Raw genomic sequence first — 22,719 nt, forward strand, 5'->3', positions numbered from 1 at the left:
GTGTGAGAGGTATAGAAGAGGTTATTGGGTAGAGGAGCGGGTGAGGTGTCCCCGGCGACAGCTGGAGACGGCGAGGACGGCTCTGTGTATGAGGAAATGTGTGTCGAGAATTGTGAAGGTTGTCGTAGTGACGAGGGTCGCTTCTCAATGCTGCGTGCAGATCTATTTTTACATGCATGCGTACGCACGCACGCACGCATGTATACATACAGGTACTTAAGGTACTGCATACTTAGGGGTCTGGTAGCTGAGTGGACAGCATGCAGGACTCGTAATTCGGTGGCTCCGGGTTCGATTCCCGGACCAGGGAGAAACAAATAGGGCAAAGTTTCTTTCACCTTGAATGCCCCTGTTACCTAAGCAGTAAATAGATACCTTGGAGTTATACAGCTGTTACGGAGCTGCTTCCTGGGTGTGTGTGTACTCACCTATTTGTACTCACCTATTTGTGTGTGTGTGTGTGTGTGTGTGTGTGTGTGTGTGTGTGTGTGTGTGTGTGTGTGTGTGTGTGTGTGTGTGTGTGTGTGTGTGTGTGTGTGTGAAAAATTAGTTAGTAACAGTTGATTGACAGTTGAGAGGCGGGTCGAAAGGGCAAAGCTCAACCCCCGCAAGCACAACTATCGATGATTTATCGATGATTTATCGATGATAATCGATAAATACAGCGATAGCAGGAGACTCTACATCAGCGAGGCACTGCACATCAAAAAGTCAACACCAGCAATCAACAGCCAATTAATGCACAACTATATTCTACCCACTTCAAGACCCCGAACCAACATAGAAGTAGCAAGAGGATGTATGGGCCAATAGGCATTCTGCAGTTACTTCCATTCTTATGTTTTCATACCCAATTTATACCCATTGTTTAGTGTTATAGTTACGAGCATAACTATAATGTGTTTTATGTGTAAACTAAGTCTTTGAAAATGTAATAAGCATTACGTAACGCGTTCAGGCATCAGACCAGAAATAAAGAATGATTTTTGGACAGTTAAGTTATCAATTACCCACGACGTTGAAGAAGAACGTAAGAAATATTGAGAAGATTCGTGTTAGAATTATTAATCTTACCCTTTCGGTTATATTCAACAACATATATTTACAAGAAATACTGCTACCTAAATAAATAAATATATATATATATATATATATATATATATATATATATATATATATATATATATGTCGTACCTAGTAGCCAGAACGCACTTCTCAGCCTATTATGCAAGGCCCGATTTGCCTAATAAGCCAAGTTTTCATGAATTAATTGTTTTTCGACTACCTAACCTACCTAACCTAACCTAACCTAACTTTTTCTGCTACCTAACCAAACCTAACCTATAAAGATAGGTTAGGTTAGGTTAGGTAGGGTTGGTTAGGTTCGGTCATATATCTACGTTAATTTTAACTCCAATAAAAAAAAATTGACCTCATACATAATGAAATGGGTAGTTTTATCATTTCATAAGAAAATAATTAGAGAAAATATATTAATTCAGGAAAACTTGGCTTATTAGGCAAATCGGGCCTTGCATAGTAGGCTGAGTACGACGTTCTGGCTACTAGGTACGACATATATATATATATATATATATATATATATATATATATATATATATATATATATATATATATATATATATATATATACCCTAGAGCTGCCAACTTCCTTTTCCAGCGCCTCAACGTGGCGATACAGAGAGGAAATGCACACTGCGGTCAGGGATCCTGGCCGCCATCTGAGGAGCTGGAGGAACTCGATAACTTATGATAATCATCTTTGTACCCGATATATAACTCCTTTTTTGTAGCAAAGTTTAAATAAAACAAATATATGTGCGTATATACAAAAGAATTGGGGGTGGTACTAGAAAAAAGTATTAAAATGTTCAGTGAGAATCCACAAGGTCTTCTCTGAATACTTTTTTAGTTTGTTCTCCGAGGCTGTGGGTCCCTACACTTGCACCAGAGGTGGTACTCTCTCTCTCTCTCTCTCTCTCTCCCTCTCTCTCTCTCTCTCTCTCTCTCTCTCTCTCTCTCTCTCTCTCTCTCTCTCTCTCTCTCTCTCTCTCTCTCTCTCTCTCTCTCTCTCTCTCTTTATATATATATATATATATATATATATATATATATATATATATATATATATATATATATATGTATATATATATATATATATATATATATATATATATATATATATATATATATATATATATATACAACAAAATATTTATCCAAGGTTGAAGGCCAGATGCTTGGGGCTAGTAACATTAAAATGTGCATTGATGACTGGTTGGGACTCGAAGGCGGGTCGGGGTTCGGCTCGCCTTCTTAAAAAGAGTGACGTCCATATTGCACCCTTTAAGAGGTACGGGGCCCCCATGGCACCCTTCATGAATTGTTCAGGTCGGTGGAGATGAAATGTTTTGGGGTCGTTTCATAGAGTTTTATAATTTTTTCAATAAGTCCCCAGAGCTACTTATCACATGCCTCTGTATAACTAACCATCCTGTGTGATGGGGATTTTTTATCATCACGTAGCTAGCTTTTTGACACACACTGTACTCCCCTTCATATAGTCTAGGGCAGCTGCACAAATGCAGATGTTTCTAAATGTGTTTATACGAAAAGATAAAAATAAAACATTCTTTACAGTATAAACAAAAAAATTATTTGTTTAGATCCCAAAGCTATGTTTATGAACAGCAGAAAACGTCCAGCAGACAGTGCGACACAGTGGTTGCCAGGATCACGTTAGGACACCGTCGCCTGTGGCAGATGAGCCCGTCCTCTTGAGTTGCCACAGCAAACAAGATATATGAAGATAAAGCCAGCCAAGAGGTGGTACGGGCATCAATACTCAGTAAAGACATCACACAATATAAGGACTACTATAATGCTCGAACCCAAGCAACCCACCCAACCCTAACGGACCCAGGCACACAACCCAGGCAACCCACCCAACCCTAACGGACCCAGGCACACACAACGTGGCTGTGAACCGCTACTTTTCATCGTAATCCTTCTTTTTGTTTTGCTGGGGATTTACACCGTCAAATTACGGTGTATTGAGAGAACAGGTTGGGCAGGTGACCACAGGTGACGAGTCTCTTTGTCCTAAGCACTCCAGGTGCAAACTCTGTGAGCAGGAACAGGGGTCTTGTAGCTGCATAAATGCAGATGTACCTAAGAATAATACTTTTGTTTACATAATTCATATATTAATATGCAAAACTCATGTTCTGACGGCGGAGTTGCAATATGGAACTGGCAGCACTCAGATGTCGCAACCTATCCCGAGCACCGCCGGGTACCCTATATATTATATATGTGTGTGTGAGAGAGAGAGTTCATGAGCGTATTAATTATAAATGGTGTGGATAAAGGAAGGAGCAGAAAGCGAGGCCAACAGGAGGTGTTGGATGGTGAATAAATGGCGTTCACGAAGAACAGGAATAATGGAAGTAAACTCCATTCACAGCTTTACGTGTAAATATGACAGTGAGATATGTTATGGAACCTTCACGTCACTAGATTAAAGGTTGAGAAGCGGGACTCTTCTACACCCGGCAAATACCACCATGTGAGTACGCACGACTTTATATAACAACGACCCAGCGAAAAGATGAACGGAACAAAATTCTACGATGCAGCAGAAAAACTGTCCACCGGACATTACACTCAAGTGTAGAGTTTCATACAACAACAGGAACACGTAAAGAACATACACCAAAAAGAACAAGTAAAGAACATACACCAAAAAGAACAAGTAAAGAACATACACCAAAAAGAACAAGTAAAGAACATACACCAAAAAGAACAAGTAAAGAACATACACCAAAAAGAACAAGTAAAGAACATACACCAAAAAGAACAAGTAAAGAACATACACCAAAAAGAACAAGTAAAGAACATACACCAAAAAGAACAAGTAAAGAACATACACCAAAAAGAACAAGTAAAGAACATACACCAAAAAGAACAAGTAAAGAACATACACCAAAAAGAACACGCAAAGAAAATCCACCAAAAAGAGAACACATAAAGAACATATACCAATAGGAACACGTAAAGAACATAAACCAACAGGAAAACACAAAGAACATATACAATATTTACATCGAGAACAAGTGAAGGGACTGAATCACAAACCACAAGGACAGAGTGAAGTGAAGGGAATCTCGGAAAGAAACAGAGTAATATTTCCTAACAAAAACGAACACAAAGATCAAATTGTAACAATTGTAACTGACACAATGATATATAATGAGACGAGAAAATATAGATTTATTCACCAAGACACGGCAGAAGACAGTTACTTAATCCAAAGAAGTATTCTGGTATTCAGTTGTGGAGTACTGTTGCATACTGACAGCCCCTTTCAAAGCTGAGGAAATTGCTTAGCGTCCCCGCGGCCCGGTCCTCGACCAGGCCTCCTTTTTGTTACATAACCTCAGGAAGCAGCCCGTAGCAGCTGTCTAAACTTCCAGATACCTATTTACTGCTAGGTGAACAGTGCATGAGGGTGAAAGAAACTCTGCCCATATGTTTCCGCCTCCGCTGAGGAACGAACCTGGAACCTTAGGACTACGAATTCAGAGCGCTGTCCACTCAGTTGTCAGATCCCTAGGTGATTACATCAAGGTGAGTACACACAGAGACACTGACCACCGCGAGACAGTCAGTGCGGAAGAGGGTGGTGTAGTGAGACAGTCACCGTGCACCTGGTGAACTTCCCAGTCACTCCGAAAGGGCTACGGTTACCAGGTGTGTCACAGTCTATTTTATATATAAATATTTTTATCTTGGATGTAGTCAATGATAAAATTATAATTGAAGTGACTCAACAATACAGTTCCGTTTCTTGTTGCAACAAGTAATGTTGCAAAGGTTTGTTGGTATTTTTAGTGTCGGTGTCCACATATAGACGTCACGGCTGTTATCTTGCGGATATCCTGTCCTGTGGATAGCCTGCATGAATCCTTCTGCTTTATACTCACATCTGAAGAATAAAAGTTAGTTAGGTCTTTAGTGTATATAACAAAATGCCATACAAGTGGAGATTAATATCATACTCTTATTTCTTTATGACAAGTAAACAGAAGGGCAGAATGGTGTCTAAGTGACTTACAAATATATAGTGAGACGGCAGATAAGGACTAATTCTGATTACGTGTTTGTCTGTCACAAGAGTAGCGGATTATTTTCTAATGGTACCAAACTAATTGGATTCGGGAGATCAGACTCAGCCTTGACGCTGAACGCTTGTGAAGAACACGAAGGCAAAGTCCGGTGGTTGGGGCGACTGGAGAGTAGCGTCTGAAAACTGAACAATGGTGAAAACTGTTCTCTGTTTCCTTTAACGGTGGTGGGAGCTGCGAACTGTTCTTGAACTGAGAGGTATTGCCGGGACCTGGGTTGTTGGCGTTGTTAGTAGTGTTGGTACACACACACACACACACACACACACACACACACACACACACACACACACACACACACACACACACACACACACACACACACACACACACACACACACACTTCAAACATGGAAAAAACGCTCAAAATAACACAGAGAACCAAACTGTGGCACAGAAATGCAGCTGGAGACGGTAGAGAAATATACTGCTAGGCTGGTCCCGGAACAAGAGGAGAGAGCTATAAGGAATATATATGATGATAACCGGATCATTCAATGTGATCATTGCTCACATTGCTCAGAAAGTGAAGAAAGAAAGGTGACGTGATTGAGACATGTCTGAGAAAGGGAAAAAGAAGGGGAGATTTGTAGAGTGAAAATCACTATAATTCAAACAGATAAAGCATAGAATGAAGGGGCATGAATGCAGATCTCAGTAAGAATGGTGAGGAAATGTGTAATACACCAGAATTCAATGAAGTTAAGAGTTATAGTATCAGATACCCGACAGCTAGAAAGACGAGGGATCCTTGCCACAGAACTCGAAGATAGTTCCAGCTTCACAGCCACGATATACAGAGAGGTTTACAGAGCGAGAGAGAGAGAGAGAGAGAGAGAGAGAGAGAGAGAGAGAGAGAGAGAGAGAGAAGGAGGGAGGGGGGGGAGAGGAATGGAGGGAAATAAGCCTCCCAGAGCCTTTACTAACACAATCGTCATATTGTGATTCACGCGACTGTGGTGACTTTGTGGGAGTCTTAACCCTGGCTTGGTAGAGTGTCGCAGGGTGTAACTTGGTGAACGTTACCATACTTGTCAACAGTCACACTTTATGGTTTTACTGCTGGCCGATAGTTTAAAATAGTCCTGGCCATAGTGTAGATGATTCACTGGCCATAGTGTGAATGACTCACTGGTTATAGTGTGAATGACTCACTGGCCATAGTGTGAATAACTCACTGGCCATAGTGTGAATGACTCACTGGCCATAGTGTGAATAACTCACTGGCCATAGTGTGAATGACTCACTGGCCATAGTGTGAATGACTCACTGGCCATAGTGTGAATGACTCACTGGCCATAGTGTGAATGACTCACTGGCCATAGTGTGAATGACTCACTGGCCATAGTGTGAATGACTCACTGGCCATAGTGTGAATGACTCACTGGCCATAGTGTGAATGACTCACTGACCATAGTGTGAATGACTCACTGGCCATAGTGTGAATGACTCACTGGCCATAGTGTGAATGACTCACTGGCCATAGTGTGAATGACTCACTGGACATGATGTAAAGAAATCATCGCAAAGCTTTTGGCCCGATTATTTTAATGTTAATCATCAATCTTATTGCAGAAATATAATTAATTAAAGGTTTTTGTTTCTGTATTTCAGGTAAGACCCGGTACTCGAGGGATCACTCGGGACCCCTAAGACAGGTTAGTGGGTCAGATGAACAACTTGAACACTTAGACATATGAAACAGGTCGTTAAGTTCATCAGTAGCGAACAGTCGTATTTATAACGATGAGTGCAGAGCGCTTGTATAGCGACTGTCGCACCGGACTGACATTTTAACGAGACCAGAGTCCGCATCTCCCGGGAGGGACTCTATAAATATATGAAGGCCAAGGTTGAACCAGTTCCCGACTAGCAGCTTGTGCTGGGACCCTCATCTCGGCCTCGGGGGTGTGAGTGGCCAACCCTGGTGGGTGACAGGTCCACATAGAGCCTCGACCGTGGTGGGTGACAGGTCCACATAGAGCCTCGACCGTGGTGGGTGACAGGTCCATATAGAGCCTCGACCGTAGTGGGTGACAGGTCCACATAGAGCCTCGACCGTGGTGGGTGACAGGTCCATATAGAGCCTCGACCTTGATGGATGACAGGTCCACATAGAGCCTCGACCGTGGTGGGTGACAGGTCCACATAGAGCCTTGACCGTGGTGGGTGACAGGTCCAATTAGAGCCTCGACCGTGGTGGGTGACAGGTCCACATAGAGCCTTGACCGTGGTGGGTGACAGGTCCACATAGAGCCTCGACCGTGGTGGGTGACAGGTCCACATAGAGCCTCGACCGTGGTGGATGACAGGTCCACATAGAGCCTCGACCGTGGTGGATGACAGGTTCACATAGAGCCTCGACCGTGGTGGATGACAGGTCCACATAGAGCCTCGACCGTGGTGGGTGACAGGTCCACATAGAGCCTCGACCGTGGTAGATGACAGGTCCACATAGAGCCTCGACCGTGGTAGATGACAGGTCCACATAAAGCTTAATATGTAAATAAGCGATATCAACATTAATATTGATCAGCTTGAAGACGCTCTACGGGGTCTGAACACATCAAGGGATTGCAAGACTGACGATGAGACGCAGATGCTTTGGGTGTACGAATGCAACATTTCCGGTGGCGTTGCAGGAGGCGCTGACGTGAGCATTTGCAGGTCGCCTTGCCACGCCCTGCCTCACACTTCCGGTGTCCGCCACGGAACTCCACTCATTACTGTGTAGTGAGAGAGCTGGCCTTATGAGAAGCCTTGAGTAACCAGGCTGTGTTGGTGCAAAGGTGTTCCCGATAGGGAGGTGTACTTGTTAGTGGCCGTCGTTAGTGGGAATTGGTGGTAGCGGTGGTGGTGGTGGTGGTAGCGTTGAAGGTGGCGGTTGTGGTAGCGGTGGTGGTGGTGGCGGAGGTGGTAGCGATGGTGGTAGTGGTAGTCGTGGTATCTGCAGTGGTTGGACCCGACAAATAGCTGGTGAAGGTCATTAGCGCTAATAGCTTGGCTGCGAGGTCGCCATATTCCCATTGTGTGAAGCGTGTGTGCGTGTGTGTGTGTGTGTGTGTGTGTGTGTGTGTGTGTGTGTGTGTGTGTGTGTGTGTGTGTGTGTGTGTGTGTGTGTGTGTGTGTGTGTGTGTGTGTGTGTTGTGGGTGTTGGTGGACGTTGGTGGGCTCCTCAGGAGGTCTGTGTATGATGGTGGTTGTTCATGGTTGTAGAAGTGCTGGGTGCTTGCTCATGGTTGTGGTGGTCGGGTGCTGGGTGGTTGTGATATCGGTACTGTGTAACTGGAGTGGTTGTGTTGGTAAGCCGCCGGCAGCCACTCAAGCTGCAGCTGCGACCCTCCACTTGAAACGTCCTCAAGTGCCAAGCTAGCGGGCCCCGAGTTCTAAAACAGGCCTTGGGGAACCCCACTAGGGAGCAGAGCCGCGTGCAGCAACCCTCGGGGCACCACACTAGCGGGCTCCAACTCATCTAGAGACTTCGGGGACCCAAAGAAGCTCCTTGTGGCTGGTGAGGCGGACTTCGGGAGGCCGTGCAAGCTAACCCAAACAGGTGGCTCAGTCCTCGCTGTTACCACTAAGGCAAAACCCGCTTTTGTTGCACGCTTTACTGAGCCTAAACCCAACCATTGACTCAGGGAATATGTAGTATAGTGTTTACTTTTATTTATGTTTTGCTGATCGCTATTGGTAAGACAAGCTGATCATGTTCTAGTTTCACTTCTCAAAGAAAAGCGTTTATACTGATTTGTTTATATGGTTGCCGGACTCTTAAGAAGTTAGGCATTGTGTACCGGCATTGAATGAGGCATAACTCACTGTTGCTTCTGGCAGTAAGTCAGTGTATAACGCTGTTGTCTGTTTTAGGCACCAGTGCATCTCGCCAGGTTCACTGACTCAGTGTGCTGTTTATAGCAGGAGAATGTCCAGAAAATGTTGTCATTGTTGCTGCGCCTGCGCACTTGCCTTTCTTCTCAAGTTGCAATTCTATAATAAAACGTCTCCTCGATATTGTGTAGATAGTGTTGTTGTGACGGCAGTTACCGTCTCCCCTGTCCGACGGGGACTGCCTCCCCTGTCCGACGGGGACTGCCTCCCCTGTCCGACGGGGACTGCCTCCCCTGTCCGACGGGGACTGCCTCCCCTGTCCGACGGGGACTGCCTCCCCTGTCCGACGGGGACTGCCTCGAAGTGCACTCATGTTGTTCAGGGGTGTAGTCAACACAGGGGGGGTGTAGACACCTCCCCCCCCCTGTACTTTGCGCCCCCCTCCCTATCTCACCCTGGGTGTGGGGTCCACCGCCGTGCCTTACAGCCTGTGTTACCCTCGGGAATGCCCGTGACCGTGACCGTGGCAAGGCTCAGACCTGTGGGGGCAGTAACCTCGCCTGCAGGTCTCTGGCACCCAGGTCTTACGAACTTGGCACTGGCCTTTATTTTGGTGCCTGGGTGCAATGACCGCTGGCTGTTTCGTAAGGCCTCCGACCCACCATATATAATCTCATTCGTAGCCTACTTTAGACTTTACATGCAGTGGTATACGAGAGAGTATACCTCAGTACTGTTCAGAGCCAGAAGAACAGGGCGTGCACCTCAGTGGAAGCTATTAGGCTTTTTTTGTTTATTCGACAAGGTTCTCAGTTCTGGCAAGTTGCCCATTAACAGTGCACAGACCGGACCGGAATTTACGAGTCGACCCATTCTAGGCGGCGAGGCATGTGCCGGGCCCCGAGGGAGACTGGCGGTATTCCCCTCATTTGGCGGGATATTTGTGGACCAGTTGGGTTCTTGAGGTTGTAGAGGCGTAAGATGTCGCCAGCTGGTGGTGCCAAGGGTCTTGTTAACACGCTGACAGCTTTACGACATTTATGCGACCTTCATCTGTCATTTGTAATTTGTTTATGATCTTCGTGTGTAGGTGGCGCTGATGGCATGCAGCTTTCATCCACAGGTGGCGCTGATGGCATGCAGCTTTCATCCACAGGTGGCGCTGATGGCATGCAGCTTTCATCCACAGGTGGCGCTGATGGCATGCAGCTTTCATCCACAGGTGGCGCTGATGGCATGCAGCTTTCATCCACAGGTGGCGCTGATGGCATGCAGCTTTCATCCACAGGTGGCGCTGATGGCATGCAGCTTTCATCCACAGGTGGCGCTGATGGCATGCAGCTTTCATCCACAGGTGGCGCTGATGGCATGCAGCTTTCATCCACAGGTGGCGCTGATGGCATGCAGCTTTCATCCACAGGTGGCGCTGATGGCATGCAGCTTTCATCCACAGGTGGCGCTGATGGCATGCAGCTTTCATCCACAGGTGGCGCTGATGGCATGCAGCTTTCATCCACAGGTGGCGCTGATGACATGCAGCTTTCATCCGCAGCTGGCGCTGATGACATGCAGCTTTCATCCACAGGTGGCGCTGATGGCATGAAGCTTTCATCCACAGGTGGCGCTGATGGCATGCAGCTTTCATCCACAGGTGGCGCTGATGACATGCAGCTGTCATCCAGAGGTGGCGCTGATGACATGCAGCTTTCATCCACACTAGGCGTCACAAAAATAAAAAAAAATCATTTAAATCATTATTTAACAAAATAAATAAATAAAATAAATTTTCACCCAAATAAAAAGTAAAAATGAACTTTGGAGAGTTAATTTTTCAACTTCCTGTTTCACTGAAAAAAAAACATAAAGAATATCAAGGAGACTCTTGCCAGAATCATAAATCAAAAGCTTTCTGTCGTTTTCAATGATATATATATATATATATATATATATATATATATATATATATATATATATATATATATATATATATATATATATATATATCAGATCTGACGTGTTCCTAAGATGCAGAAGTGGTGCAAGTTCTAAGAGCCACGCTGAAGTGCAATACTGTTGCGCTGGAACAGAAACTTAGCCTCTCGTGGGTCCATCGTTTCCACAATCGCCTAACTCATTCATGGACCTATGTGGATGCTCTTTTTACCTCTATAAGCCTGATGTCTCCGAGACCATTGATATTTATCATTGTGACTGTGTACTATAGTGAGCGACGCCTCGGTACCTGTTGGTGTGATAGTTGTCTTAAATGTCCTTGAGTTCAGCAGCCACACCCTCTTCGGTTCTCTTATGCTGGAAATATGTGTTGACCAAAGTGGAGGCACATGTACACTCCCACACGTGTATATGTGCCGGAAGTATATGTATATATGGTTCTTGTTGTGCCGGGAGCACCGTGGCTCCTCTTGACAATGTCGTTTGTCCATCCTTCACGTGAGTGGAACGTTCCCACATCCTTCACGTGAATGGCATTCTCCCACATCCTTCAAATGAGTGGCGCTCTCATATGAAGGATGAGAGTGGTTGTTGACCAAACCACATACTAGAAAGTGAAAGGACGCCGACGTTTCGACTTTATAGTGGTCCAGGTCGGACCGAAACGTCGTCGCTTCTCCATCTTCTGAGTTGTGGTTTGGTCATCAAATGTGACTCATCGTCTGCAGTGGCACTCTCCCACGTCCTTCACGTGAATGACACTCTCCCACATCCTTCACGTGAGTGACACTCTCCCACATCCTTCACGTAAGTGACACTCTCCCACATCCTTCACGTGAGTGACACTCTCCCACGCTGCAGGAAGAGGACTCCAGAGCCATCAGTAATGCATCTCAAGCCAAGCTCCTGGTGCCATAATATTTCAAACAAAAAAGCAGGTTATTTAAGCTTAAGTAACTTAATAAGGTCTTGGTAAGCGTAGCCTCAAGAAAAGCTCTGTCCATGACATTAAAACGGAGCTGTTACCTGCTGAGAGTTGGCCGGCCCTTGGTGGTGTTGATACAAGAGGGGGGGGGGGGGGATGACTTTGACCTTCACACGTGGGACCCCACACTCGCACATTCCTCCCAGACACTACTTTTTCTGGGAGCCGGTATTTTGGAGGAGCCAGGCGGTAGTGCGTTGCTCCTCCATCACTCCCGCCAGAAATATAGCCAGTCCCTTGGGTTTTTTTTTGTTCCGCTGGTGGAGCCATTGACTAAGGCGGCGAGCAGTAGCAGCTGACAGTAAGCTATGGACTGTTGCTAGCGTGATATATAAGCCTGAGGATGTTTTGTGTATCATCCTTACGTACGCTGGTACTGTGAGTGCCTCTTGTTTGGCAGTAGTTATCAAAGCGGTTCATAACTGATTGGTCATTGGTTCGGTTTCCGGGCTGGGCGAGACGCTTGGGCACGATTCCTCTGTCGTTGGTGGCATCTAGAGGGATGGGCAGTCGGTAAAAGCCGCACAACCTTGGGAATCAACATGTTTACTTTATATCCGTTGCATGTTGGACGGTACCAAGTTGTCCTCCTGTCCCGTGTGGTGAGACTGACAGGTTGCTGGCATCCCGGGTGTGACGTGTGAGTGACAGTTGGCTCCGGTGGTGTGTGAGGCAGCAGCAAGAGAGGTGCTGCACGACGGGGAACAACAGATACCATCCACCTCCAACACTTGTGTAAATATTTACATATTTATGTATGTATTTTATTACAATATTTTAAGTAAATAAGTATATTATATAATATATAAGTATATAATTTATATTATATTATATAATATATTTATAATATAAGTATATTATAAATATTTTACATATTTATACATATACTTCCAGAAGTGTGTCCGTGCGCAGTAAGTGTTACGCACTCCTGCCTCACTCTTCATGAACCTCACACTCCTCTAATATAGCTTCAAAATATGAATATCTGTCCAGATAATTGTATTTTGTAATGGTAATACATATTTACAAACTTGTTAATGCTTTAACGGTAACTACATGGCACTTACGGTATACTTACAGTTAATGTTTGGTGTAATATGCACCAATTGCGTAGGTCCGTTGTACCAAGTCTTTCCCGTGAGCACGATGGACGACTGGGTGTTGCCTCCCCTCGTGTCCTCTCCTCAGGTCCACATGTCTTGTGCCGTAAACAACACTCGGTTTATATTATTTAGTTTCTCTTGAGTTGTATTATACATCAGACGTCTCATCTAGTGGCTCCTGAAGTCCCCCAGAACCCGTGGCCCCTGGGGGTCACCCAGAACCCGTGGCCCCTGGGGGTCCCCCAGAACCCGTGGCCCCTGGGGGTCCCCCAGAACTCGTGGCCCCTGGGAGTCCCCCAGAATTCATTACCTTTGGAATCGGATTTCAATTGTGAAAACAGAAACTGCCAATTGTCACTTGAGAATTGAAAAAAAATTAAATACAGCTTCTGTTAAAAAAAATCTTCCTTAAAGTTAAGGGCCAGGAGCTGGAGCCCCATACGCCCTATGACTTTCCTCAGGTTGTATGAGCAATTTATACAGATTTTTGCTGAATTCCGTTGAACGATGTGCGAACTCACTGACGATATCGAGACAGATATTAAGGTTTATAATATAGATATGTTGTCTCATTTGTTGACATCTGATGTCAGTGAACAACAAAGGTAGATTAGTCCTTCAACGTGTGGCCAGGGTGAGTGGTGGTGTGACGTGTGGCTAGGGTGAGTGGTGTTGTGACGTGTGGCTAGGGTGAGTGGTGGTGTGACGTGTGGCTAGGGTGAGTGGTGGTGTGACGTGTGGCTAGGGTGAGTGGTGGTGTGACGTGTGGCCAGGGTGAGTGATGGTGTGACGTGTGGCCAGGGTGAGTGGTGGTGTGACGTGTGGCCAGGGTGAGTGGTGGTATGACGTGTGTTAAGGGTGAGTGGTGGTGTGACGTGTGGCTAGGGTGAGTGGTGGTGTGACGTGTGGCTAGGGTGAGTGGTGGTGTGACGTGTGGCTAGGGTGAGTGGTGGTGTGACGTGTGGCTAGGGTGAGTGGTGGTGTGACGTGTGGCTAGGGTGAGTGGTGGTGTGACGTGTGGCCAGGGTGAGTGATGGTGTGACGTGTGGCCAGGGTGAGTGGTGGTGTGACGTGTGGCCAGGGTGAGTGGTGGTATGACGTGTGTTAAGGGTGAGTGGTGGTGTGACGTGTGGCTAGGGTGAGTGGTGGTGTGACGTGTGGCTAGGGTGAGTGGTGGTGTGACGTGTGGCTAGGGTGAGTGGTGGTGTGACGTGTGGCTAGGGTGAGTGGTGGTGTGACGTGTGGCTAGGGTGAGTGGTGGTGTGACGTGTGTTAAGGGTGAGTGGTGGTGTGACGTGTGGCTAGGGTGAGTGGTGGTGTGACGTGTGGCTAGGGTGAGTGGTGGTGTGACGTGTGGCTAGGGTGAGTGGTGGTGTGACGTGTGTTAAGGGTGAGTGGTGGTGTGACGTGTGGCTAGGGTGAGTGGTGGTGTGACGTGTGGCTAGGGTGAGTGGTGGTGTGACGTGTGACTAGGGTGAGTGGTGGTGTGACGTGTGGCTAGGGTGAGTGGTGGTGTGACGTGTGGCTAGGGTGAGTCATGGCGTTACTGTAACTACTATCTCAATATGTCATCATGAGATGTTCATTATCTCACTATATCACATTATATTAGCATAACATTATGGTCATATAATTCAGCACTTTCTCCCCGAAGCCCGCTGTATCGGCGAGAAACACTCAGATGAGGAATAAATAAACACAGCTAATATATATATATATATATATATATATATATATATATATATATATATATATATATATATATATATATATATATATATATATATATATATGTCGTACCTAGTAGCCAGGACTCACTTTTATGCCTACTATGCAAGGCCCGATTTGCCTAATAAGCCAAGTTTTCATGAATTAATTGTTTTTCGACTACCTAACCTACCTAACCTAACCTAACCTAACTTTTTCGGCTACCTAACCTAACCTAACGTATACAGATAGATTAGGTTAGGTTAGGTAGGGTTGGTTAGGTTCGGTCATATATGTACTTTAATTTTAACTCCAATAAAAAAAATTGACCTCATACATTATGAAATGAGTAGCTTTATCATTTCATAAGAAAAAAATTAGAGAAAATATATTAATTCGAGAAGACTTGGCTTATTAGGCAAATCTGGCCTTGCATAGTAGGCTGAGAAGTGCGTTCTGGCTACTAGGTACGACATATATATATATATATATATATTCACAATATTAGATATTTGTTATTTACATATCCATAAACACCGCCCACTGTCCCAAGCCCTTATTCCTCACCCGGCTCCCCCCCCCCCCCCACCACCGGTCTATACAAAGTCTTAATCACTATACCATCCTTGCCTCAGGGGACCAACTTATCTCTCTCAAATTACTGTTAATCACTCATAAGAGACTTATATACTACTCACAATACCAACTCACGAATTCCACCATAGGTCTGACCTGGTGCAGTGAATGTGGAGTTCTACCATCAGGGATAGGTCACCCTGGCGACATGTCTTATGTCTTCTTCCCCTATCAAACCAATCAGCAGCAGATCACAGATCAGAACTGATTGCCCCACTTGCTTGAGCCAATAGCCATCTCCCGAGCCACATCTATGACATGCCCTCTGGCCCTCCACAACAACTCATTGTGCCTTAGATTTCAAGATCATTTCCAGCTATAATTTTCGGTCGCCGCTGGGTCATTGAAGCACCGCCCAGCTTTACATAAGTGGCGAACGCGTATAGAAAATGCCGACAATGCTGGTATCTCAGACATCTCCTCTGTCTTATCAAACCTGCTTCCATACTCGGTTCTTTCATACACACTCATAAATGCTTCCGCCATCTCATACTTCGAGAGACAGCCTAACTAATTTACTCTTTCCATTTGGGTCACAACAGTGTGACCTTTGGCCATGAGTGAGTAGACATGGCTCGAGTATCTTCATCCGAAAATACGTGCCCAGGTGGTGGGCATGGGCGTGGGTCTGACGTACGTGCCCACGTGGAGGGTACGGCGAGGAAGTGACGTACGTGGTAGCAAGGACACGGAGCTCCAAGAATGGTGATAACACACTACACCAAGGTCTGGCCGGCACGGCGCCGCCCTCCGTGTCCCACCTAGTGCCTATACACCACCTGGCCCTTAGCCCTCACACCACCTGGCCCTCACCCCTCACACCACCTGGCCCTCACCCCTCACGCCACCTGGTTCTCAGCTAGACACAACAGCCACATGGCCCAGAAGCTTGCTCAACACCAGAGGTCATCCCATTAGTCTCCAAGTCTTACCCAAGAACAATGGGTGCCGGAGATAACTGTGGCCCAACTGGAGATCATTCTTGCATCTGGAAGTTTGGTACTAAAGATAATCGCTAATTTAGGATGTTTGAGATAATTGCCAAAATGTTCCACGCCAGTATATTACACATCCGGTAAAATATATGTGAATCTAACTTGGAATATATATATATATATATATATATATATATATATATATATATATATATATATATATATATATATATATATATATATATATATATATATATATATATATATATATGCAATTGACGATCACAAAACACTGATCATTTTATGCGGAAAATCCACAGAGAAATATGAAATGAGGTGAACGTTTCGGCTTTGTTTGCTGGTGTTGACAAAGGCTTTAACAAAGCCGAAACGTTCACCTCATTTCATATTTCTCTGTGGATTTTCCGCATATATATATATATATATATATATATATATATATATATATATATATATATATATATATATATATTTATATATCTTAGAACAATACAATGTAATTTATGTCACCTTTACCTTAATTGTTGTAATGATATTTAGTTTTCATATATGCATCAGAAGGTCTCTCGCTGTTGAAGAGTTCCGAAGCCAAAGACTGACTTTTCCCAGAATGGAAACTATAACAGGTGCGTAACTCCCAGGTATGTTTACTGCTTGATGAACACCTGTATGAGGCGTAAGGAAACGTTCTCAGACGTCTCGTCTTGCCCGGGAGTCGTACTACGATACAATCGGTTGTGAGCACATTTCGATAAGAAAATTGTTTCACGATTGTTTAGAGTTTTACCAAGTATTGTATAATGGTCAAAACGTGACAGGACTCAAATGCTCTCTCTCTCTCTCTCTCTCTCTCTCTCTCTCTCTCTCTCTCTCTCTCTCTCTCTCTCTCTCTCTCTCTCTCTCTCTCTCTCTCATCCGCGCACATTGCCTCAGCTCTCTGGAATGCCAGCTCTCAGACTCCACTTGAATCAGGACCATAAATGAATCAACTAATCCTACACTGGCCACTTCCCACGCAGTCATAAAACAACAAGCAAATAAATATATGAATGAATCAAACTTTCATCGCACATGGTCACAAATCTTGCAGTCATGGCCAATTACTAGTGAGATGTGCGTGTGTGCGCGTATACACACACACACACACACACACACACACACACACACACACACACACACACTCACACACACACATTGACTATTAAGGGATCTGTTAGCAGAGAGGACAGCGCGCGGGACTCGTAATCCTGAGGCCCGGGTTCGATTCCCGGACTAGGCAGAAACAAACTGTGCAGAGTTTCTTTCACCCTGATGCCCATGTTGCCTACCAGTAAATAGGTACCTGGGAGTTAGGCAGCTGTTACGGGCTGTTTCCTGTGTGTGTGTGTGTGTGTGTGTGTGTGTGTGTGTGTGTGTGTGTGTGTGTGTGTGTGTGTGTGTGTGTGTGTGTGTGTGTAGAACAAAAATTATTAGCTAGTAACAGTTGATTGACTGACAGTTGAGAGGCGAGCCGAAAGATCAGAGCTCAACCCTCGCAAGCACAACTAGGTGAATATACATACATACATACATTATATATATATATATATATATATATATATATATATATATATATATATATATATATATATATAATATATATATATATATATATATATATATATATATATATAATATATATATATATATTATATGTACACACCTCTTCATCTTTACATCTCAACCACACTCTTCCTCACAGTACCTTTCAATCTGTATTTCATCCATTTCTACCTCTCAAATCTTCTTTATCAACTCCCTCTTTACTCTGCAGCTCTTTTCCATTTCACAGCCACTATTTTCCTCACACAGCATAAACACATTCTCCCACTTCCTCTCAACCTTTCTAAACAACAAACTCTCATCACAAACTGTGTTGCACCTGTCTCATACTTGTGACCCACATCAAAAAGACACCTGTGAACTGAGGATTTGGTAAATAAAGCATCCAAGATAAGCCTCACAATCTGGTATACCAATGCTGATGTTGTCTCAAATAAAGTAGATGAAGTAAAACAAAAATGCTCACTGAAGAAGCACTTTATGTAATTGCTATTGATAAAACAAATATCATTGAGGAGATCTCAAGTGTAATATTTTTAGGGGGGGGGGGAGAAATACCATATAATATGGAAGAAAATTTGGGAAAGGACAGGAAACAATTTTTCTGTTAAGAGAAATTGTAGTTGATAAAGAATCTGAAGAGAATTTAACTGGATACACCACCTTAATCATAAGGACTTAAACAGCTGATTTAGTCAGTGTACAACTTCAACCCCCCCCCAGCAAATAACATAAATTCACAGACGGATACACAGTCACCAACTAATCAGACACAGATGTACTGTAGAATATAAAAACAACACAGAACGAAGCCGAAGTTACTGCCCGTAGGGGCTCTAAATCATGGAGGGACTGAGACTGAGCCACAGGGAGCCCCACGGTGGGATAAAACACCCGACACACAATTAGAGAAAGTTTTATAAAAGTATTTCCCAGCACACGACGTAAGAGATGAGACAACGTGGAGGAGAGGTGATACACTGAGCTTACTGGGTCTCATCTAAACCTAGGATGAGTAAGTGACTGCAAGGACTTATACTTGAAATCTCATTGGGGACCAGCAGCCACTGTGTCATGGATGGTCTATGAATACACTATAGCTGACAACACAACGTTACGGAAGCAAGGAAAATTGAACGAATGAGAATAGCAGAGTAACTTTGAAAGGGCAATGGGAGGAAGACAGTCCACTAAATAATGGAATAAGTCCAAATATGATGAACAAAGGCTGTTAGAAGATATATGCCATAACGAAAGGATAATTAGGTGAAAGAATATCACAAACATTGGTATAACTGAGTGCCAATGAGGAAAAAGTAGAAGGGAGTGGAACAAATACAGAACTAGATGATAAATGGGAAAACATTAAGATGCCGTAGGGCTACAAACGAATACATGAACATCGAAGAGAACACGAGAAAACAAAAGAATAAGAATTACATTGCCTCCAAGGCCAAGAAACAACTGAAGTGTGTTTTGTAGTCTTATTTGAGGAAAATGAAACTGAATGACGAAATGACTAGGCTAAACAAAAAGGCAGAACATACAAAACAGTAAAGGAAATTTGTTGCGGAACTGAATGCAATATTTTGCATGGTCTTCACGGCCGAGCCGGACCAGTTCCGAGTAGTAAAACAGGAAGTACTCCAGTGGAGATACTGATAGCAGCAGTGGAGATAACTTATCAAACAGAGATAGCCTTCTAAACGAAATAGAGGCTGTAGGATCAGGAAGCGTATCACAATGGATGCTAAAACTGGACAGTAACTCGGAATATTTATTGAATTAATTGTTAACGATTTACTGGCAAGTGGAGAGTTGCCCAGCAGCCAGAAGACGGCAAATGTAGTGCCAAAATAAACAAAAAAGGGAACAGGAAGGAAGTACAGTACATAACTGCAGACCACCAAACGTTACTGATAACCAGACCGTTCAGTGTAAATATAATAACCATTATACTAGTAGGACATCTAGATATAATTTGTTATATAAAAAGCACCATCACTGCTTTAGGGAAGAGATATCGTGCCTAACTAGCCTACTGGAGCTCTACAAATTAACGACAATACCCATGGCTTACAATATATGTGATTCATAGTACCATTGGATTACAATTCCTCAGCTTTCAATGCCGCAGACGCTCAAAATCTCCGAAATGCAGCTCTATTCATAAATCCTCAAACTTACAATAGATGGACTTCATGACATAGACTAGCTTCATGACATAGTCACTGCCATCCATATTCATAGTCTGTCACAGACTCAGTAACATCAAACATGTATTTCTATCAAAACATTGTGGCCTTTGATAAGCCAACGCCTGAAGAATTACTTATTTAGTTTAATGAAATAAATGATTCCTTCTTGAAATATCTTTCGATCGTGATTCATAGTTTCAAAAGTGGCTACAGACTTCATATAAGACGTTCAATTGCATGTTTTCTTCTTCCATTGAAGTGACTAATTTACAATGCTATTTAATTTGTTGTTTTAGGTTGTCCTACGCAGACAGGGTTACAGATCTACCTGTAGTTAACCTGTGGTTTGTCTTGAGAGTTTTCCATTTCTCCCAAGCCAGCCTTGGCCCAGGCTTATTATGAGATAACTTTGCGTCACATAGTGGCTTATTGAGCCAGGAGTGTGAAGGTTGCCCTGGAGTACTTCTCTGGAGAACATTTCCTCCGCTCAAAACTTTGCCCAAGTCCACCGATGGCGCTCGACCCAGACTTCCACGTGTACGTGCGAAGTGACTTTTTTTTTTTTTAAGTAAATTGCATATACTTTACCTCTGTCATATTAACGTTGTCGTTTGAATTATAAATGAGTTAACATTAATTCTGTCTATTTCCTTTCGTGGGAATATATAAGACTTGAAGAAGATGAGAAAAACTTTTTAACAACTTAATCACACCATTTTCGTTCCTGGCTCTCACCTCACAACTCACAAAGTTTCTACCTTTCTCACAAGCCAGACCCCTCACACCTCACAAGATATTCTACCTTTCTCACAAGCCAGACCCCTCACACCTCACAAGGTCTCTACCCTTCTCACAAGCCAGACCCTCACACCTCACACCCGAGGAAGCCTTCACCTGCAGGTCCGCCCGGTGTGTGATGAAGGTGGTGGTGGTCGGAGTGCTTCACCAGGCTCGCCACCTTCCCAGACCGGCGCTGTGCGTCACTGGCCAGCTACGCCAGACGCCGTGTTGTTTACATCACGCCGCGGCTAATGCGGACCCGTGATTAGATATTTTCATGCCGTGACACACGTTACATTTATTCTAAAAAATTTCAAAAACATAATTTTTATTATTTTGGTTCCAATAGACATGTTAATCGGGCAGCGCTACTTGACGATGTGTAGGAATTCCTATGTTCAGATTCCAAGCTTAAATTGTATGACATCAACTTGTGTAACTAGCCGGGGAGTATGAGGACCCGGTGCTGGGTCATCTGCAGGAGGATGGGGAGCTGAGAGAGGTAGATGGGGCGAGTGTTAGCTGGAGGAGGAGAAGTATGGAGCACATGGAGAAACGAGGGGACGAAACGAGGGGAAGATGACAGTGAGGGGACACCAAGAAGCGGACTCTGCCCTCAAGGTCGAGGACCCGAGCCACTGACGTCAGGAATATTTGACGCGAGGGGAGAGGAGAACAAGTATAAAAAAAAAAGGACAAAATTAGTAGGGTGGTTAAGACAAAGAGATCCAACAGAAGGCTACGATGCGTGAGGTTATGAGAGTGGGGGAAGGAGGAAGAGAGTGAAGACCTGGCGACTTAGAAGACACGTGGGAGGAGGAGGGGCAGGAGAGTGTAAAGACGAATAAGGGGAAAAAAGAGAGGAAGTTGGTTAAGAAGAGAGTCCGTTGAGGTTATGGAGAGGAGGAGGCTAGGAAGACAATGATTACGATGAAGCTGAGAACAATGAACTGAAGTGTATGTGAGAGAGAGAGACAGAGTTAGTGATTTTTTGTACTACATTAATTATGCGCTCCTGTGGACCCCAAGCCCATCCTGTGGGCGGTGGCGGAAAAGGTTACAGAGGATTACAGAGGCTCAAGGCCTAAACTGAACAAAATCATTTAGTTAAGTTACAGTCTTGATAAGTTAATTGCACAGTATAATGAATTATTAGATCAAGAATGGGTTCAACGAACGACCAGTGTTCTAAGCTAAGCAACATTCATATGATGTGAGCTTCATAACTTGATTTACTGATCGTGGACGCCACAGCTATTCCTTGAGCGGCGGTGGAAGGTTACGGCAGCCCGCATCTACTACCTTCACTTAACACACTGCGGGTATTTGGTTAATTTTTGTTTAGATAATTGTTGAATGAACCTTTACACATTTCTTGACCATTTGTTTATAGAGCTGTCTCTAAGTTCACGTATATTTTCATACTCCCCCACATAGTGACGGAGGGTGCACTCCCCCACACATAGTGACGGAGGGTGCACTCCCCCCACATAGTGACGGAGGGTGCACTCCCCCCACATAGTGACGGATGGTGCACGCACCACATAGTGACGGAGGGTGCACTCCCCCCTCATAGTGACGGAGGGTGCACTCCCCCCACATAGTGACGGATGGTGCACGCACCACATAGTGACGGAGGGTGCACTCCCCCACATAGTGACGGAGGGTGCACTCCCCCCACATAGTGACGGATGGTGCACGCACCACATAGTGACGGAGGGTGCACTCCCCCCTCATAGTGACGGAGGGTGCACTCCCCCCACA

At 44.4% G+C, this 22,719-nt stretch overlaps 2 protein-coding genes across 5 annotated transcripts in view; one reads left to right on the plus strand and one right to left on the minus strand.

Annotated features, from left to right (window-relative positions):
• Hr4 (Hormone receptor 4) overlaps positions 1-22,719 on the plus strand; it is a 399,910-nt gene that overhangs the window by 137,622 nt on the left and 239,569 nt on the right. The gene's annotated exons all lie outside the window — the stretch shown is intronic.
• Positions 10,085-10,735, minus strand: LOC138369214 (cornifin-B-like). The gene has a single exon (XM_069332154.1). The coding sequence runs from the start codon at positions 10,733-10,735 to the stop codon at positions 10,085-10,087; it is 651 nt and encodes a 216-aa protein (XP_069188255.1).

The sequence above is a fragment of the Procambarus clarkii genome, chromosome 27 (assembly GCF_040958095.1).
Source record: "Procambarus clarkii isolate CNS0578487 chromosome 27, FALCON_Pclarkii_2.0, whole genome shotgun sequence".
Lineage (NCBI taxonomy): Eukaryota > Metazoa > Arthropoda > Malacostraca > Decapoda > Cambaridae > Procambarus > Procambarus clarkii.